The following is an 18937-nucleotide window of genomic DNA, read 5'->3' on the forward strand; positions in this document are numbered from 1 at the left end:
ACTTTTCCGGGACCTTACTTATCGTGGTCAACCGTACAGTGGGCGGCAGTCAGTATGAAGTCATCGGTTATCAGCGATCCACCACAAAGATACTCAATGTTTCCGCTGGGCCGAACCCATCCGATGGCGACCTGCAAGAAAGGACACCATTTAATCCGTATTTCTAATGCGCGTTCAGTGTCTACCATGTGCTGGAATTCGCCACGGTACACGCGAAAGCCATTGTAAACGAAGTGTGTTCGATTCAATTTTTCTGGATCTGAATAGAATCTTGTAGGGCAATCTGAAAAAATACGATCATTGCCTAGAGTCATTGCCATTGTTGTTGACTAACCGTTTGACTCACCATTCATCGATGTTCTTCGATAGTAATCACTCGGAGGCTGGTCCAAAAAGGATGTTTGTTGTCCAAACGCGCGGATCAGGAGCGCTGCGGCAATTAATAGGATTCTCACGGTGCTACCCATGCTGCCGGTGGTCCAAAGCTAACTAATCTAACTAATCGTCGTCAGTACGCCTTACACCCCTTTTTTAGGAATAACACCGACACGGGTGGGAATTACGTCTAAAACCGGTTTTGCCACACACTTCGCGAACCCACACCATCGTGTACTTTTAATGGACATCGTTTTGTTTACAACCCAGATGATGGACATTAGTGAGAACGCATCCCTCAACAACTCCTCCGTCACTGTGTACGTGATCTACGTAATCGTAAAACATGGAACCCCTTATCATACGGCTTCGATCGGTGATAGTAGCGAAGAACCCGATCGTACCCTTAACCTACTGGTGGATCCTTTCCTGCTATCTCGGCTTCCGCTCGGAATGCGTCTTCCCAGACAGAAAGCGAGAGAGAGAGTCCACTGTCCCACCCAATCAGAGCACTATCAGAGGGCCGCCACGATGGTACGTCGGCAAAAAGCGAAGTACGAGCCGGTAACCCGGGAAGCGAGTCCCAGCGTCCCTTGTCAGAGAGCTCGGGTGATAATGCGATCAAAACCACGTTATCTTGGCGTGGCCGGGCGCGCGCTCTTCTGTCATGTGGGATCAAGACGCCACACAAATTACGGCAAAGTAAACTACGGCGGAACCGTCCCGGGCCGTGCCGTCCTTAGTCGAGCGACAGTGCTCCGGGCGTACGGGCTTTAGGTCGATAAACGGTTCACCGTCAAGCATGCCGCGTGGTGGTACAGTGTAAAGTGAGCCTCGGTTCCCCTCAGGCAGCCTTCGGACTCTGGAATGGCCACTGAAGGAGCGGTTAGCGCCAGGACCACCCTCTGGTACCTGGTGTTTGTGGGCTTTGCCGTCAACTACATGATCCGCATCAACACCAACATCACGATCGTGGCCATGATCAGGCAGTCGGACCGGGAGTCGGCCGGGAAAGCGAAAGTGGACTACGCCTGCTACGATGAAGGTGGCGTCTTGGCAAACGGATCCACAGCCGCAGAAGAAGCGACCTCCGTCACTCCGAAGCACGATCTTCTGCTGCGATCGCGCGAGCAGAAAATTCTTTCCCCCGAGCAACTGTTGATGATATTTTTGAAGGTAAGCTCAAAGGGTGAATTTGCTCATCTTCCCCTATCTACCCCCGACCGGTGGCCGACGGACCCGTCGCAATAAATCGTCACTTAGTATCGCGCGCGCAACTCTAATCCTCGGCCGCCGAGGCACGAACCTGCGGAGCCAGCACAAACATCGTAAACACTTTTCCAACGTCCGTTCCACGTCCGTATGAAATATTATTGTTTTGATGGACACAACATGGACCCATGGACCGGCTGATATCAGATTGGGTTGCCTGACCGACCCTAGGATGTGACCTTGACCCGAGTGAATCGAGTGCATTCGATCGAGTGATTCGGACCTGTGGCCCATAAATGAAACATGTGCCCTTGCCGCCGGTCAATTGGTGGATGCAATTCATTAATGTCGCCATTACGATGATAGTGGCCCTCTCACCCTCTCTCTCTCTCTCTCTCCTGCTGTCCTTCGGACGGCACGCGGCGCTAATCAAAAATTACTCTTAATGGCCCCATAAACGTTTCGCGCTCGACTCCGGGCCCAGTCCAGTTCGGAGCCGGTTTCGAGCTCGTTATCGTTCGGTTCGGTTCGGTTCACTGTAGCCCCTTTCTTGCCCGTTTTGGTAGCGCGATCCTCAGAGGGATGGGTTCGATTGGAACGAGTACCAGCAGGGTGTGATTCTGGGGTCCTTCTTCTGGATACACTGGGTCACGCAGATACCGGGCGGTATCCTGGCCCGGCGCTACGGCACGAAGCTTGTGTTCGGCGTCAGCAACGTGATCGGCTGCTGGCTGTGCTTCCTGATGCCGATCGCTTCCTACTGGGACTACCGGGTGCTGGTGTTTCTGCGCGTCCTCCAGGGGCTAGTCTGTGTAGGTAGACATCCGCTGATCGATCAGGTTCCGGTACTGACTCACCGTTCTTTGCAGGGTCTAGCGTGGCCTGCGATGCACCACATGGCGGGTCAGTGGATTCCACCGAACGAACGGAGCAAGTTCGTCACCGCTTACCTGGGCAGCTCGGTCGGGGTGGCCCTAAACTTCCCCCTCTTCGGGTACATCATCGCCCGGACGTCCTGGGAGTACGTGTACCATTTCTGTGGCGTCTTCGGCACGGTCTGGTACGTGGCCTGGCTCTATCTGGTGTACGATTCGCCCGCCGAGCATCCTCGCATCCATCCGAACGAGCGGAAGTTCATCGAGAGCTCGCTCGGCATCAGCCACCAGCCGGCGGAGCGGGCCGGTGAGAAGCATACCGGGGTCACCCCCTGGAAGCAGATCATCCTGTCGAAGGCCATGTGGATGACGGTCGTGGCCCAGTGGGGCGGTATCTGGGGTCTGTTTACGCTGATGACCCAGGCGCCCACTTACTTCAACAACGTCCACGGCTGGGGCATCGAGATGACGGGCTTCCTGTCGGGGATACCGCACCTTTGCCGGATGCTGTTCGCCTACGGGTTCTCCATCGTCGGCGACTATCTGCTGAAGAACGAACTCATGTCCCGGACGGGCGTCCGGAAGATGGGCGGCACGATTTGTTGCGTCGTCAACGGGATCTTCGTGCTAGGGTTGGCCTACAGTGGCTGCAACTCGGCGGTGGCCACCATCTTTCTCACGCTGGCCACGGCCGTCCACGGAGCGGTATCGACCGGGCCGCTAGCCAACCTGGTCGATATGAGCCCGCGGTATGCGGGGATACTGCTGGGGGTCTCCGGTATGATCAGCGTCATTCCAGGATTCGTGTCACCGATCATCGTGGGCATGCTGGGCAATGTAGGCGCTCGTGACGGGATGGTTCCGGCAAAAGCTAATGTCTCTCTCTCTCTCTCTCTCTGTGTATCTCTGCAGCACACCGTGGAACAGTGGCGAACCATATTCCTCCTGTCCGCCGGGATGCTGATCGTTTGCGGGGTCATCTACATGGTGTTTGCCGACTCGACCACCCAGCCGTGGAACACTTCCGAAGCGCTTCCCGGGAACGGCGGCGACCAAGACGAGCTGGAAAGTCTGAAGGGTGGGATGGCGACGGACACCGAACCGACCCGAACGGTTAGACTAAGTTCCGTGTGAGCGGCACAGTATTAGTATTACGAGCCCAAAGAATAAACCCGCGCCCTGGATGGCGAGTAGTATTCAGTGAAGACTCCGGATTTACGTAGATTTTTTGCACTAGCTTCGCGAACACACCCTTCTCATGCATATGCAAGCAACAACTCAGCGGCACCGCATCCATAATGCAAACCCCATAAACTAGGCCGTCGACGACCTAGGGGGGACCGGTGTCTCAACCGCGACACGATCTAACAAGGATTCATACAAGAACGCAACGATACGGCGAAGCGAGCGGACAGCGGAGCGCATGGCGGTATCAATCGCATGTACCGCCTCAAGGACACCTTTTATCGGGGAATTCCGGGACGGCCGCCATGAAATATTCAAATGCAGTAAAGGACACTTTTATGCCCATCATACATTGCGGAAATTTATGTTTATTTGATTTCGATACAGCCATCGTCGTCGTTGTCGTTCGGCGTAACGCGCCATCTTCGGTTGCATTAGCGAAATTCGCGCCTCTGGCGCGCCCCCGACCGGAGTATCGATTTCCCTTCCCTCCTGGAAAAGGGGTGTTTGGCGGTGGCGCACCCCGTGTTCACTTTCAACTGCCGGGAATTGAGATGTCGGAAGTTGATAATGGATGCTGAAAGGGAGGATGATATATTTTCGATCGAAATAATTGTATTAAATCATCGGAAGGAGCGCTCTGTTTGTGAAAGAAAATGGGTCACAACTCAACTTCACTCAGGCTTTTATGAGCGGTAATCAATTTTCGCGGGCAAAAAAGAACAGGAGACCCCCAGAGTTCCCACAAATAACAAACGACACTTTATACATTATCCTCTTATCACATGTCGTTTACCACGTTCGCCGGAAGCCGGAACACCGTGTACTAACAATCAAATCGGATCGGCGGTGGAATGGTAATTTGATTGGCTGTCAAGTGCGCATTAAGCGGGGCACCACTTCCGGATCCTCGGATCCCGGATCGGAGTTTACTACTCGACCCGAGGTCGATTTTACTACCCGCACGGCCGCACGTAATGTAGCGACATAAATCTTGCGCAATGCGCCAGCAGAATATGAAGTCAAACAAGTCATTCGATCGGTTCGTGGGTCCAACGAAGTCAGGACGATCTCATTTGTATCCTTCATGTCACGAGTTCCGCACGAGTCGCTGCCGTAACACATGCATGCAAATAGAATCCTTCGAAGCAAAAAAATGCGACGAGGAAAACAACGGACGCCGCGCCGCAGGTTGTTGTCGTCGGCGGCTCATAAAAAAGCGTCCCAAATCCCTCGCGGATTACCGCCGCGCGTGGAATCAACTCCTTCGCCACGAGACTTGCGTGTCGCGCACCACCACGTGGTACCCTACGGGCGGCAAATGAAAAATTGAAATCCGTCGACCGGGCCCAAACAGGGAACAGTGTGCAAATTGATTTCCCACTTTGCGCCTCCGTAATCCAGTCTCCCCCGGAAGCTGTCTTTTGTTTGTGTTTACACTGCCGGTGGCCGCCGGTGTGGAGGCCCGGGCCCAGGATCCCCGGATTACTCCGGTGCTTGTGTTTATGATTATGGATGTTTGATTGGAAGTGAGTGTGATTGAATGAGATATGACGCTTCGGGAGGCACCGGAATGGGTTCCCTGTGTTTCGATAACGAAGATGAACAACCTTCCCGATAGCGCCACATAAGAAGGCACCATGCCTTGTTTGCAAATCCATTAAAGTGTGAGCAAACCAACCTGTTGTTGTCCACCGTTTAAACCGGAGTGCTAGTGCTCCGGACGTTTCAAAACAACCTTAACCTCAACACGAACCAAAGTTTCCCAAGCGTACCTTCGTGTCCGGCTACGCTAACGTCCGACTTTGCATCTCACTTGCAGGGTTTTTTACCCCCCTCGTGATCCGAACTCCGAAGCGAAGGTGAGTAAGTGTAAAACTTTCTAACCCATCAGCCGAGGGGACGGGAACGAGGGGGGAACAAACAACCCGGTTTTATCTCCTCCCAAACCCGAGTGTCCGTGGCCGAGCGAAACGAGCGTACTAAAGTCGAGAAAGGTAGGTAGTCGGGATTGTCCCTCGTCTTCCGTGGCCCGAAAAAGACGGAGACGGCAAAAACTTTTATTTTAAATGTAATATGTTAAAAAGGACATTTTTCAAAACTCCCGTGAGGGACATTTATTTGCTTATAATGTAAGTAAATGTTTTTCCCCGGATCAGTGACGCGGTCGTTCGCGTTCCCGTGTATGGGCGCCTGTAAAAGGGGAGCCATTGCCTGAGGCGGCTTCCCACGGTAGCACCGGGAAGGGGCAAACAAACACGTGGCCCGACGATGCTGACCAACCCGGTGCCGGTGCCCGAAGTACCGAAGGGTGAACGGGGAAAACGGGCCGAGCACCGTGTTTACGTCGTCCCGGTTCTTTCACCCTTCTGTGGGCCACCTTTCTGAGGGTCGCGTTGAACACACACTACGTTCCGGTATCGCAAAACGAGATAAAGAGCTTGATTGATCTTGTCAATAATTAACTACCCTCGACAGTGTCCTTCTGAAACAATTCTCTTCATTACGCTAACAAATCGAGTACAAAGCTTACCACCTAAGTTCAAATGTTCTAAAGATATCTCGTAAAAGCGTGTAACGCGTCCAAATGTTTAAAAAAAAAGAGGTGTTGTTTATTCTAGTGCCCTGCAAAGCCCTCTACTAGTAACGGATTCCGGCGGCCGGCCGCTGCCGGTTTGCCATGTTGACCGTGCGCATCACGGTGGACATGCCGTCGATGAAGCGCGTCCGGAACAGCACGTTGGCATTGTTGAACATGCCGTCCTTCAGCGACACGATGATGAACTGCGAGTTGGTAAAGTGCGCCCGCAGCATGTTGCCGATGTTTTGCGTGTGCGACAGGTCGAGCGCCGAGTCCACCTCGTCCAGAATGTAGAGCGGGGCCGGTTTGTACTTGAGCATGGCCAGAATCAGCGAGAGGGCGACCAGCGATCGCTGCCCACCGCTCAGCTCGGTCAACGATTCCTTCCACATACCGTTAAAGCCGACCTTCACCTCCAGACCCTTCATGAAGTCGACCCCGTCCGGGGGCTCCAGCTTGGCCTGGACGCCCGGCAGCAGCGAGCTGAAGATGCTGCCAAAGTTCTCGTCCACCTGCCTCCAGGCCACCTTCAGGCTCTTCTTCTTCTTCTCGTCCAGATCGGTGATGATCTCCTGGATCTTCTTCTTGTCGTCCTCGACCACCTTCTTCCGGCGCATCACCTCCGCGTACTGCTCCTCCTCGCGCTCCAGCAGCACCATCGCCTTCTGGTTCACGTTGCGGCCCATCTTGTCCTTCGTGTCCTGCAGCTTCTTCAGCTTGCGGCCCGCCTCCTGCGGGTCCTCCTTGTGGTAGTCGTAGCGTGTGTTCTTCACTCCGAAGAACTCCTTGTCCTCCGGGATCCACGTGTACTTCTCTTCCATCGCGCTGATCCGATCGTACCCGTCCTTGTTCTCCATGCGCACCTTCGTGATTTCGTTCTCCTTCTTCTTCATCTCCAGCCGCAGCTCGTCGTTCTGCTTCAGCAGCCGGTCCCGCTGGACGTACTTCCCCTTCAGTTCCCTGCTCTGCGAGTTCATCTGGTCCTTGTGCTGCTTGATCTGCTGCTTCAGTGCGGTCACGGCCGCCGTCATCTGATCGCTCGTCCCGCTCACCTCGGCCAGCCGCTCCTGCAGTGCGCCGATTTGCTCCTCCAGCCTCTGGGCCTGCTCCTTCGCCGTCGCGATGCCCTTCTGCAGTTCCTCGATCTCCAGCCGGAGCGTCTCAAAGTCCTGTTCGTGCTTTTTCCAGTTTTTTCGACTCTCTTCGCTCCGCTTTTTCGTCTGCTTCATCTGGTCCTCGGCCGCCTTCAGTTCCCGGTCCCGGTGTCCCTTGCCGTCGGCAAGCTTGGCCTGCAGGTCCTTCACTTTCGCGTTGCACTGGGTTTGCGTTTCGCGTGCCTCCACCATCGTCCGTTGCAGTGTTTCTGTTCCGAGGGCAGGCACACCGTTAGCGAAATAGAGGCCCCGAACCGTGCACCGTATGCTTACCGAGTTTCTGCTTCAGCTCCTCGACCTCTTCCTGGTTCTGCTGAAAGGACGTTTGCGCCAGACGCTGCTTCACATTGTTCAGCTCGTAGTTCAACATGTCGTGCTGCTCCTTCAGCTGAGTGTACCGGTTGGCCGTTTTCTCTATCTTACTGCAGAGAGAAAGAAATACCGTCTGTTAGTGGGTCCCTCCGTCAGCCTCGTCAACGACCCGTTCGAAGTACCTTATTTCGAGTGATATGTCACGCAGTTCGGCTTCCCGCTGCTGCAGGATGGCCTGCACTTTGTTGATTTCGGCGACCTCCAGCAGGACGGCACTGCCCTTCGCTCGGGCACCACCGGACAGGGTACCGCCCGGATCCACCACGTCCCCGTCGAGCGTTACCGAGCGGGTCATGATGCGCGGATGGTACGTAATCTGCTTGGCCACGTTCAGGTCCTTCACGATGAACGAGTGGCCGAACGCGAAGCTCATCGCTTTGTCCACGGCCGGATCGTAGCTGATGCACGACAGCGCCGTCGCTACGTTCTCCCGTCCGACCAGTTCCTCCGCGAACCGTGCCACCGACGGGTCAATCTGCCGGCTGCTGATTTTGTTCAACGGAATCATGGTGGTGCGCGTCTGGAGCTGGCCCTTCTGCAGCAGTTTCTTGCTCGTCATGTCCGTATCGGTGATGACCGAGTACAGGTTGCCTCCGGCCACGGTTCCGAGGGCCTGGGCGTACTTTGGGTCCTTCACGGTCACCAGTTTCGCCACCATCCCCTTGACGGAGCTTCGATCGAAACCGGGCTCCGGATCGCGGTACTGCAGCTCCCAACGGTGGGCATTCCGGCGATCCAGTTCCGAGCGAAGGTTTCGAATCTCGCCCTGCAGCGTTTGCCTCCGCCCGGTCAGGTTCTCCATCGTGCCCTCCTCGTACCCCGTCGACGCCAGCTCCCGCTCCATCTGACCGATTTGACCTTCCAGCTTCGTCAGCTTCCGTTTGTCCTCCAGATAGGCCGCGTCGCTGTTGTTCATGTTGCCCTGCTTCTCCCGCAGCAGCTTCTGCGAGTGCTTCAGTTCCATCTCCGACTGCTTGATGGCCGTGGCCGCTTCCGATGACTTTTGCTTCGCGTCCATCAGCTGATCCTGCAGGGTGGCCGCCTCACCGTCCTCGTTCGTCGACAATCCGGCCGACACCGCTTCGAAGCGTTTTTGGGCCGCGGCAAACGCCCCGGAGTCCGCTTCGCACGCATCCTTCAGCGTCTGGAAGGTGGCCCCGCGGCGCTCCATCTCCGATTCCTTGCCCCGCAGCGCCTGCTCGTCGTCGGCGATGCTTTTGAAGAGATTCTTCAGCTTGCGCTGCTCCACCCCGATCGTGTCCTTTGTCGTGTTCCGGTCGGCGGACACGGTCGCCTCCCGTTTACTTTCGGCGGCCAACTGTTCCTCCAGCTCACTCAGCGCACCGCCGCCCTCGGAATCGATGCGCGCCTGGAGCGCCTTTGCGTCCGCCTCCAGCTGCTCGGCCGTGGTGCAGTTGCTCTCGATCTGCGCCTCGTGCTGGCCGATGACCGCCTGCAGCGAGGAGATCGTTTCCTCCGACTGCTCCACGCCTTTGCGCACCTGCAGGTAGCGGTAGGACACGTGCAACCGTGTCAGATACTCGATGTCCCGGCACACCTTCTGGTACTCGATGTAGTGCTCCCGCTCGCGCTTCAGCTTCTCCAGCTTCGGTTCGATCTCCTCCCCGATCACGGCGTACAGCTCGTTCAGCTTGGAATCCTTCTTATCGATCAGCTTCACGGCCGACTCGCGCTTCGACTCGTACATGCTGGTGCCGGCCGCCTCCTCGATCATCGACATAATCTCGGGCGGCTTCATGTTCAGCACCGTCGTCACGCGGCCCTGCATGATCAGGAAGTTCGGGTTGTTCACGTTCAGCTGCACCGAACAGAACAGGTCCTGGACGCGCTTGTTCTGCACCGATTTGCCGTTGATGAGATACTTGTTCTTGCCGCCCACCATGATTTGGCGCGTGATCGCGATCTCATTGCAGTTCTCGAACCCGATCGGACACTGGTTCGAGTCGGAGTTGTCGAACACCAGCGTCACCGTTGCCTTGGTGACGCCAGCTTGCCCACTTTTGTACACGAGATCTTGCAGCGAAACAGCACGCACCTAAAAGAAAGCGCCGCCATTGGTGAAAAGGGGTCCCAAAGGACGCGCGCCCGATAAGCCACTTACACGGTCCAGTCTCGTAATGCCGAGCACGAAGCAGATCGAGTCGAGGATGTTGGATTTGCCGGTCCCATTCAGACCGGTGATGGCGTTAAACTCGGGATCAAATCCTTGCACCTCCGTCCTCCGGCCGTACGATTTGAATCCGTCGAGGATGATTGATTTGATGTACATTTTGGCGCGCGTATTGTGTGACACAACGCACTCCTTTCAAGCGGCCCTTTCACTGCGACCAGACATAGCGCGAAACAATAGTTCGGTTTAACGACATGCACACGACAAACGAACAACGAACTAACGAACTATTGGCCAACGGTGGAGCACTTGAACACTTTCACGTTGTGCTTGGCGTCGGGCTTTGGGTTAATGCAGCGTTGTTTTCATCGTCAGCCTGACGCCGAATTGTCAGAAATTGTGTCGGTTAAAAACGGCGTTTGAAAACGCTACATGAGTGTGCGTGAGGTGAATTTGGTAACGCTAAACCGGCGTTCACACCTGGGCACCATTTATGGCAAACATTTTATAGGAAACTTTGTACTAATTTCATTTTTAATTCCTCAATCTAATCTAATTTCTTTCTTTTTAACCAGGACACCGGATCTTTCCGTAAAACAGACTAAGCTAAGGATTTATTTGAATTGCTGCACTATTCATCGATTCTATGGTTACTTGGTTTGGTATTTTTTCTGCCAATTTTATTTGTGCGTAAAATCGAAAACAAGTTTATTTTATGGTGAAGACGAGTGGTGAGTTACTCGCCGGTACTCTGCGAACGTGTCGGTACGGAAACGGACCGCAAGTTCACCACCCCGGCGAACGCTGTCAACGGCTCCGCTGTCAATCTCAGTTCAGTGGGCACGAGGCCACTTCCTTTCCTTTTCTAGTTTTGTTGTGCTGCGAGTCAAACATGCCAAAAGTAAGTGCTCCCAGAAAGGGGCTTTTTTCGCCGAAATTCTGCCCGAAACGGTGCGGAGTATGTATTAAACGGTTGCCCGGCTTTCTCTGTTCTAGGTACGCAAGGAAAAAGTCAGCGCCGTCCAGGTTTTCGGCCGCAAGGTAAGTCGAAAGCGCGAGCGCGCCCTCTCCCTTCCCCACCGCCGGAGACGCGACGATTGTTGAATGTTCCTCCATTTTCCGCCCTTTCAGAAAACGGCCACCGCCGTGGCCTACTGCAAGCGCGGAAAGGGTCTGCTGCGCGTGAACGGTCGCCCGCTGGAACAGATTGAACCGAAAATTCTGCGCTACAAGCTGCAGGAGCCACTGCTGCTGCTGGGCAAGGAGAAGTTTGCCGGTGTTGACATCCGTATCCGCGTCAGTGGTGGTGGTCACGTCGCCCAAATCTACGCCATCCGTCAGGCCATCTCGAAGGCGCTGGTGTCGTTCTACCAGAAGTATGTCGATGAAGCGTCGCGCAAGGAACTGAAGGACATTCTGACGCAGTACGACCGGACGCTGCTGGTCGCTGACCCGCGTCGCTGCGAGACCAAGAAGTTCGGTGGTCCAGGTGCCCGTGCCCGGTACCAGAAGTCGTACCGTTAAGCCACTCTGTCACCGGCCGTGTGTGCATCCGTTGGGCCGGCGAGTTTCTCTGCTCCGAGCCGTGTTCCACGGTGTTTACTGCCTCCCAGGAGGACGGTGCTCGACGGCCGACGGTGCACACAAATCATTCTCCTTAAGATTACGAGTGTATTGCTACTTCAAGCAACATGAGAGTAAGGAATAAACCGTGAACATCTGTACAACCTTACGGAAACCCGTTGTTCGCCCTTGCCTTTGGCCCCGTCCGAATTCGCCGTCCAATGATGTAAAAACACAACACCGGGTGTTAATCTTCTCAAAAAGATGCGGAGTTATTTATTCCGAAAGAAACCGACAAAGACGACGTGGAATTGAGGGAAAAAGCAAACCCAGCGAGCAATTAAACCGCTATCAATCAGGCAGTGTCCATGCTTTCGCCGCCCTCCGACACGAGATGGCGGACGACGGTTTCCGTGATGTCCACCTTGAAGCTCTGGCTCTGCAGCACAGCGGTCGTGCCCGGCTTGAAGTCGTACGCCAGCGTGCGCTTGCCCTTCTTGTTGGCCTCCTCGTACGTGCGCAAATACTCGGTCGTATCCTTTCGGATGACGCACAGGTCGATGTTGGAGCCCGATCCGAGATCGTTGAACACACCGGCCGCAATCGCGTCCCGTACCAGCTTCTTGCCCTCTTCCTCGCTCATGTCCGGCTTCCAGCGAGACTCGAACACGGACATGGCCGCCAAGCTGCCGGAGCCCATCGTCGCGTACGGCAGCTCATCGGAGGACCCGTGCGGGTAGATGCAGTGGATGTAAGATCCGGTGGAGTCCACGCCGCCCAACACCAAGGCCGCACTGATGTGGCCCTGGTAGCGGAACAGAAACTGTTTGAGCATCCTATTGGCCACGACCACCGGCACCGTTCGGCCCGTGTTCAGCCGGTGTAGCTCCAGATTGGACGCGATCATCTGTGTGGTCATCTCGGTGTCGGCCGCAGTGCCGGCGCCGCAGCAGTACATGTTCTTCGCCAGGTAGTGAATCTTTTCGCAGTTCTTGTCCGCCACGATCGGACCCTCGGTGGCCCGGGTGTCGGCACCGAGGATGACCCCATCCTTGAAGATGATACCACAGATCGTGGTTCCCGTTTTGATCATCTTCGGCGGCACGAACCCATTCTTGACGAGCTGCGCGTTTCTGTGAAGGGAAAGCGCCATTCAGCAACCCACGGAACCGGCAAAATAGTGTGTCCTCGACTTACCGGCGGCAATTTTCAAAGCTGAAGCCTGGAGCTTCCAAATCGCGGGCAATATCCGTAGTCATTTTGCAAAAATCTTAATCCGAGACGAACGAATGATTGGCTGTTTTGTGTGCGACTTATTTCTGCTGTTTCACTGAGTGTATAACAGTGGACAGCTGTCAAACAAAGTGACAGCTTGGTTGCTGCAGGATGTATAACAGCGGGCAATTTTAAAACGGTAAATTATTTCGTTTTTTTCTCAGTAGATAGATAGAGATTTAACTTAGTTTATCTAAATAATAGGAATTGCATAAGGCCAATATGTTTTGCATGGCCATTTCATACATACTAGAAATAGTTCAAAATTGCCGAAACTTTGATTGTAATGCCTAGTGTAGTTGCGCAAGATCACGCAAACAATTTGCTGTATTACCAAACGTAAAAATTTGATTATTTCATACGAAAGAAGAATTCATTACCTTTCGAATGATATAGGAACAATACCGTTGCAGAACGCGTTAAAGTAACTGATAAAGTTGGTTTGGAGGAGCCATTTTCATCCCTCTTTCGACTTTGACAGATGCATTCTCGGAATCTGCGCAACAATCGGCTAAAAATTTGTGTCACACTTATCTATTTTTTTGTATCATAACTAAAAAGCCCTCAGTTTTTTTCAAAAGGTGACCACCGCCTTGCTTCTCCCTCCCCCAATATAGAGTTGTGTGTGCATTGCATTTTTGCTCCTGCTGTCTTTGTCTTGGCAAATTCGCACAACAACCCCCACCATCTTACTTCTTAAATTAAACTTGAGGTTCATATACGAACCCATACTGGGGGCGGAAAAGCAGCTTTTTTGTAAAGAAAGTTCTTTGGCGGCGAAGCGTTCCCCCATCCTCCTCCTCCTTCTTCTTTTGATGTTTAATACAACACAACATCCACACACAACCAAACCGCAACAGTGCGGATATAACTTTTGGCCTGGGCGACATTACAAACATTATTGCAACACATTAATGTCTATCTGAGTGGTGGGGGGGGAAGGGGAGGGAGTTACCTGACAACCCGCGGTCCCGGGATTTGAACCCAGGCCCTGGCGTTGACAGTGTCGAGCGCGCTACCAAACGCTCTATCAGCGGTGGTCTGCGAATGGGCTGCTTTTACCTATTTTATTGGCCACCACAGAACATACCACCAACTCGAGTCGAAAAAGTAGTGTATCACAAGGTGCCTAGCTGACGAAAAAAACTTAAAAAGTCTGTAAAAGCCTGTAATCGTTAAAATTCTTAATAAATAAATAAGCAAATAAAAGTGAATTGAGTGCAAAAGTGAATGGGTTTGTCAAATCGGAGAAGAAATTTTGTTTTGCGTTTGTGGATTTCACGGTTGCATACTCAGAAATCAAATTTGAATAATTTCACCAGGGTAATTTTTTCCGTTTTTCCGTTAAAGTATTCGGAATTTGAAATTTGTCAGTCAGTCATAGTCAGTCCATTTCGCTCTAGCATCAGCTATCCCTTTCCCTCTTTCCCAGAGAGAACGCAGCGAAATGAGAGAGAATGGAGAAATACAGAGAGAAAAGAGAACGGGAAGGCAAAAACCGGAGACTGGGAACCTGCTCTCCACCGCAACACTAGGCTGTTCAATGAGTTCTGCGCCTCGATAAGAGAAACACCATTTTTTGGTTTGAAAAACACTTTTCCATTCAGTATGGTCTCCCTGAACATACACGGGTTTCAACGAGACTCCAATTTATGAATTATGTTGGCCATTTTCAAAATGTTCCTTCTTTTATTGAACCACAGAACTTTTGGAACAATCCAATTTAAACACCATTTCACGCACACACGCGAACGCACCGATGTGTGCGGACGTGTCGTTAACATGGTGTTGGTGCAATCTAGGCCAGGTTCAGGTTTGTCATCAGGTTCGAAGGCTCAAAGTTGCGTTCAACACGGCCGAGATTCTCAGAGAAACAGCAGACACTTTTTTTCTTAACTTCCAACCAAAACTTCTGCTGCGCGAACACCGCTAAAATAATTCGAACAAGAAGGAATATTTGAAACTTCTCGTATGTACAATAAACAAATAAACAATAATAACGTTCAAGCTGAAAATTAGAGTGGTGCTTTAGTTAACATTTTACAACGTTTGCCGCGCGCGTATAGGGAATTTCCCGTCGAAGTCATTCGTTGGTGCGTACAAAACCATCCAAAACAATTAAAAAAAACCTGCAAAAAGAGACGAAGCTTCAGGCTCAACATCTCCGTAATCATCAAATTCAAAAATAGGAAGGAGTTAAAACCGTTCGCAGCTTCAATCTGGTCAAAAGCTGTTTGTTTCGTATTCGTCGGTAGTTTCTCCGATCCGAGTTCTTCATGTTGCAGAAGAAGAGATAAATTTGGTGAGAAGCGGCTTTCGAAAACAAGTGAAAATGTGTTTCATCGGGCTACGGAATCCGGATGTTGCTATGCCGCTGTGTTGTGTCGCGAAAGCTGTTCCATTTATTTAGAAGAATTATCAAGTGCACTTGTAAAAGGGTTTCGCAATTCCGCGTTGCGTGTTTAGAAAAATTGTTAGAAATTTGTACTACGAAACGCGCCCCACACACGCACACAGGCAGTCGAACACTCTCGTATACGTGTATGTATACGCACGGTGCTCGGTGTTGGTGCGCGAACTGTCCCTCCGTCTGGTGGTGTGCGTGCTTCCCGTGGCTCACGGGAGAAAGCGATTATTTTCAAATTAACCACCCTAGCCTTTTTCTCGTGCCGGGTTTTCCTTCTGGCCAACTTGACACACTCGGCCATTAGTTTTTTTCTTTCGCGTACGCCACGCCACGATCCGTTTCCGCCGTCCGTGCCCATAATTGCCGCTAACGAGAAGGGAAAGTCGCGCTGCCCAAAAGTCCAAGCCGGCTTTCCGATGGCCATTACGTGTTTTCGCGATAGCCGATCCGTCGATGAAAATACCAAACAAAGTGAGTTCAGCAAGGAAAATGCCCGGCATTGTGTTGTTCCGTTTTCTCGCTTTGACACAATTTTGGTGCGGTTGGGAAAAGGTGCCATCAAAATAGATCGCGCGCGAGAGAGAGAGAGGGGGCACGCCCGTTTGAGGGTGAGAGGGAGAGAGAGTCGGTGAGAGCAGTGCCCTTCGCCGCGTTGCTAACGGTACCCGTTCCAAATTTTTCGATTCGAAGCGACCGGACGTGGCGTGTGACGACCGCGGGGGGCTGCGCGGCGGGACGGAACCCCCCATCGCGGGTGTGTACGTGTCTGTCCGGCGCGTGGAGCAAGAACACGAACACCAACAAAGCAGTCGCGGTCGTCGTCGCGTTTTTCGTCATCCACAATTTCAGCTGCGGTCACCGCGAAACAGAAAAGTGTAAATAAAAGTCCGTTCACTTGAGATCGCCCCAAACCCCATGAGACAGAGAGAGAGAGAGAGTGAATGCTGTGTACAAAGTTATGCGCGGTTGTGGCTGGTTTTCAATTTTTGGGCTCCAGCGAAAGATCCACTTTCTGATCCACTTTGGGGAATTCCCTCCGGTGGCGCATTCATTAGGGTTGAATTAATACTTTACTGGTGCGTATTTCCATTCTTCCCCCCAGCAGTGAATTTCTGCGTCTCGGTGGTGTTTTAGTTGTTTTGAGTTGTGATTTTAAGCTGTGTGGTCAGTGAAGTGCAATCCACGAGCCAAGCGCAAAAGATAAATGACGGTGTGTGCAACAGGAAGTCGGTGAAGTGAGAATAGATAAACCGGCGGAACCCAACACGGCCTCTGCTTCAAACTCGCGCCATCACAAATCAAACGGATGTGACACCGCTTTGCGGAGCTTTGTTTCGCCGAACCGCGCGACGAGAGTCCGACCTACCACAGGAATCGACACCCCCGACACCACTCCGTCCGGCAGGCCACGCCGCAGCGTTTCCTCCCACAATTTCCGGAGGGTTAGCGTCCAACAGCCGATGGTTTAAATGGACGCTACATCCATCATTACGCAGGTGTCGCGGGATGACGAGCAGCAGCTGAACAGTAGTTTTCCGAACGAAAAAGGTATGCATAAAACAACGCCCAAACGCTGATTTCCCTTTTTGCCGTAGGTTCTCTCCGTCCGACTTGAGTGTGTCTAGATGGTTAGCAAACCATTCGAAGGCAGGCAGATTAATTTATGGTAGGCAGTTGGGGCAAAGGAGCTGGCCTTTGTCGGAGCCAGTAAAACTTGTGTCCACACCAATTACTTCGGGAGGAAGGACACTCCCATAAACTTCCGGCCGCAGGCTGTGTTGCCGTCGAAATAGAGCCCGGCTAATTAACTGTTATGCCAACACATCCCCATTATCTCTGGCTCTACGTACATTATAAAGTTCGGTTCATTATCTGTCGCGCGGCTGCTAATGAGGCTAGTGACCGGCTTTTGGGTCTTCCGAGATAAAATGTTTTCTTAAAAACGGCCTCTACTTTCAATCTCCCCGGCAACGCGCTTTCTTCTGACAGGCTGGCTGCCTGGTGGGGCCTACTAGATGTCCGAGGGCGAGAAAAAATGCCCCAAAAGTCGCACGTGCGCCATTTCTATGGCATTCAAGATGGGCTCTTTGGTTTCCTTTCTGCTTTCCTGCGGGGGACTTCTACAAGTCGCGATCTGGCCATCGCAAAGTTCTAAGCTCGGTTTTGCGCGTGTGGGATGGAACCGGCTCCGGTTCGGTTCTGTTTGCTTGGCCCCGTGTTTCGATACAAAAACTGTGAAGGTTGGCTTTGTTTAACAGCACGATGGCCGCCATGCCACGGAACCTCGGAAACCATTCCCCTCCAAAAACACGACGACGACGGGCTGGGCTTTGCGTGGGACAGTGTCTCGTCGCTGCCGTTGATCCTTCGATTTGCTCCTTCGAGTCGGAACCACCAGAACCGGTACACACGATACACCGCGCGGGGTACGGGTTCCCCTCCGGCGCGGAAGAAAGACGAAACATGGCCACAGATGTGCGAAATGACGGAAAAATCGCATTTTACGATAGAGACCAGACCAGGGGTCGGTCGGTTGATTTAGAGCACGTTCCACTACGGAACCACCACACCACAATCGGGTGAGACAAATCGGGGCCCCGGCTCAGGGAGATTCCTTTTTTGGTGAGGGAACCACAAATAAGATCTCTCTGGCAGCGGGGCCGGCTTGTTGTGTTGACTCTCGGGGTGGGTGTTCGATTGATTTTCTGCGGCGTTTTATTTATGTTCGATTCCCTCCGAGACGCGGAATGGCTGACGCGCATTTATTGTTTATCTTTTTCCAATGATTTTTTTTTTGCGATTACAGAAACGGGGACCAATCGGACGGGGATCACCACCACCGGGGTTGGTTGTTTAAAGTCCTCCTGTTGATCTTTGCTCGCTAAATGCTCCCAAGAGGTCGCCGCGGGTATAAAGAGTTTTTGTGCCGATATCGCCAACTTTTGGTTATGTTCCCAGCTCGGTGCGCTCGGGAGTTTGTTGATTTGGGGACCACACCGAGATTGGCGTTTTCGTTGTCGGCATATTTAGCACCGAAAGAGCACATATCGCATTCGACGCGGCGTGTGCTGTTCAACTTTCGGCCAAGTTTTTCGGGCTTGCCTTTATGACATTTGCCGCTAACAGAAAACCTCGGAGAGAAGTTTCCTGAATGCCACCCAATGTTTCCATTTGCTTGATGAGTTTACCCCCTTTAGTGCTACGTGTTTGTGCGGTGACGGCAAAACAAAAGACGCTAATTTATGCTCCGGACGGCCGTGCAGACATCACTTACACTTTCGCCCCGTGCCCCGTGATTGATGCTACTAACCGACCGTGCCCGCTTGTGGCGGGTGCAACATGTTTTCCTTGGAGGCTTGACTTCTCCCACTACACCACGTATTAGGAAGGCGCCTCAAGGGCAACAGCTTAGTGAATGCTAACCGCAAACCGCCAAGGGCCAGGTTAGAGATCTCGTAGCGAGCGAGCGCGACAAACCTGTGGGGGGGGCCGGCTAATGAAAGTCACGGACGACGGCTTATAGTGGTGGCTCACCGCGCTTCTGATACACCTAACGTTTCGTGGCCAACGTGACTCCCCGGCACAGTCCGACTGAGTCACCAGCAGCAGCATAACCAGGGTTTTCGGATCATACGACGGGGTGAAGATGCTAGTGACTCAGGTCCACTCTGGCCTTTCTCCGTTACCGGTTTCTCCACGATCGCCGCCGAGAGATAGATGGACGAGGTGACGATAACGATGGGAATCTGGCTGAACATTTTCCATTCCAGTCTCGATGGTGAAAATCGATAAAATATCAATAATATC

General features: G+C 52.8%; 6 protein-coding genes across 8 annotated transcripts in view; 3 read left to right on the top strand and 3 right to left on the bottom strand.

Annotated features, from left to right (window-relative positions):
* The window catches only part of LOC131206507 (uncharacterized), a 1653-nt gene extending 1169 nt beyond the window's left edge, over positions 1–484 (bottom strand). Inside the window, exons 1-3 of the mRNA XM_058199084.1 lie at positions 347–484; positions 186–283; positions 19–131 (exon numbers count right to left, since the gene is read on the bottom strand). Coding sequence (XP_058055067.1) covers positions 19–131; positions 186–283; positions 347–467 — 332 coding nt within the window. The 5' untranslated portion in view covers positions 468–484. The remainder of the gene's footprint in view (positions 1–18; positions 132–185; positions 284–346) is intronic.
* A 648-nt stretch (positions 485–1132) lies between these two features.
* LOC131209389 (sialin) lies at positions 1133–3769 on the top strand. The gene is made up of 4 exons (XM_058202449.1): positions 1133–1551; positions 2154–2399; positions 2457–3299; positions 3375–3769. The coding sequence occupies exons 1-4, from the start codon at positions 1243–1245 to the stop codon at positions 3594–3596; spliced, it is 1620 nt and encodes a 539-aa protein (XP_058058432.1). The 5' UTR covers positions 1133–1242; the 3' UTR covers positions 3597–3769.
* A 2518-nt stretch (positions 3770–6287) lies between these two features.
* On the bottom strand, positions 6288–10044 carry LOC131206509 (structural maintenance of chromosomes protein 2). The gene is made up of 4 exons (XM_058199087.1): positions 9877–10044; positions 7877–9810; positions 7656–7804; positions 6288–7591 (listed from the first exon to the last, which is right to left on the bottom strand). The coding sequence occupies exons 1-4, from the start codon at positions 10042–10044 to the stop codon at positions 6288–6290; spliced, it is 3555 nt and encodes a 1184-aa protein (XP_058055070.1).
* Positions 10045–10716: 672 nt separating this feature from the next.
* On the top strand, positions 10717–11617 carry LOC131205361 (small ribosomal subunit protein uS9). Its single transcript, XM_058197434.1, has 3 exons — positions 10717–10786; positions 10882–10926; positions 11017–11617. Exons 1-3 carry the CDS (start codon positions 10778–10780, stop codon positions 11407–11409), a joined length of 447 nt encoding a protein of 148 aa, XP_058053417.1. The 5' UTR covers positions 10717–10777; the 3' UTR covers positions 11410–11617.
* A 78-nt stretch (positions 11618–11695) lies between these two features.
* LOC131205360 (proteasome subunit beta type-7) lies at positions 11696–12787 on the bottom strand. Its single transcript, XM_058197433.1, has 2 exons — positions 12646–12787; positions 11696–12581 (listed from the first exon to the last, which is right to left on the bottom strand). Exons 1-2 carry the CDS (start codon positions 12705–12707, stop codon positions 11804–11806), a joined length of 840 nt encoding a protein of 279 aa, XP_058053416.1. The 5' UTR covers positions 12708–12787; the 3' UTR covers positions 11696–11803.
* Positions 12788–14645: 1858 nt separating this feature from the next.
* LOC131211804 (phosphatase Herzog) overlaps positions 14646–18937 on the top strand; it is a 29769-nt gene continuing 25477 nt past the window's right edge. Inside the window, exons 1-2 of one of the 3 annotated variants that reach the window (XM_058205439.1) lie at positions 14646–14692; positions 16233–16678. In XM_058205439.1, the coding sequence (XP_058061422.1) occupies positions 16600–16678 (79 nt within the window). In that variant the 5' untranslated portion in view covers positions 14646–14692; positions 16233–16599. Of the gene's footprint in view, positions 14817–14966; positions 15026–16232; positions 16679–18937 lie in introns of those variants that run through there. The other 2 variants (XM_058205430.1, XM_058205447.1) reach the window with 2 other exon arrangements.

This window comes from Anopheles bellator, chromosome 1 (genome assembly GCF_943735745.2).
Source record: "Anopheles bellator chromosome 1, idAnoBellAS_SP24_06.2, whole genome shotgun sequence".
Lineage (NCBI taxonomy): Eukaryota > Metazoa > Arthropoda > Insecta > Diptera > Culicidae > Anopheles > Anopheles bellator.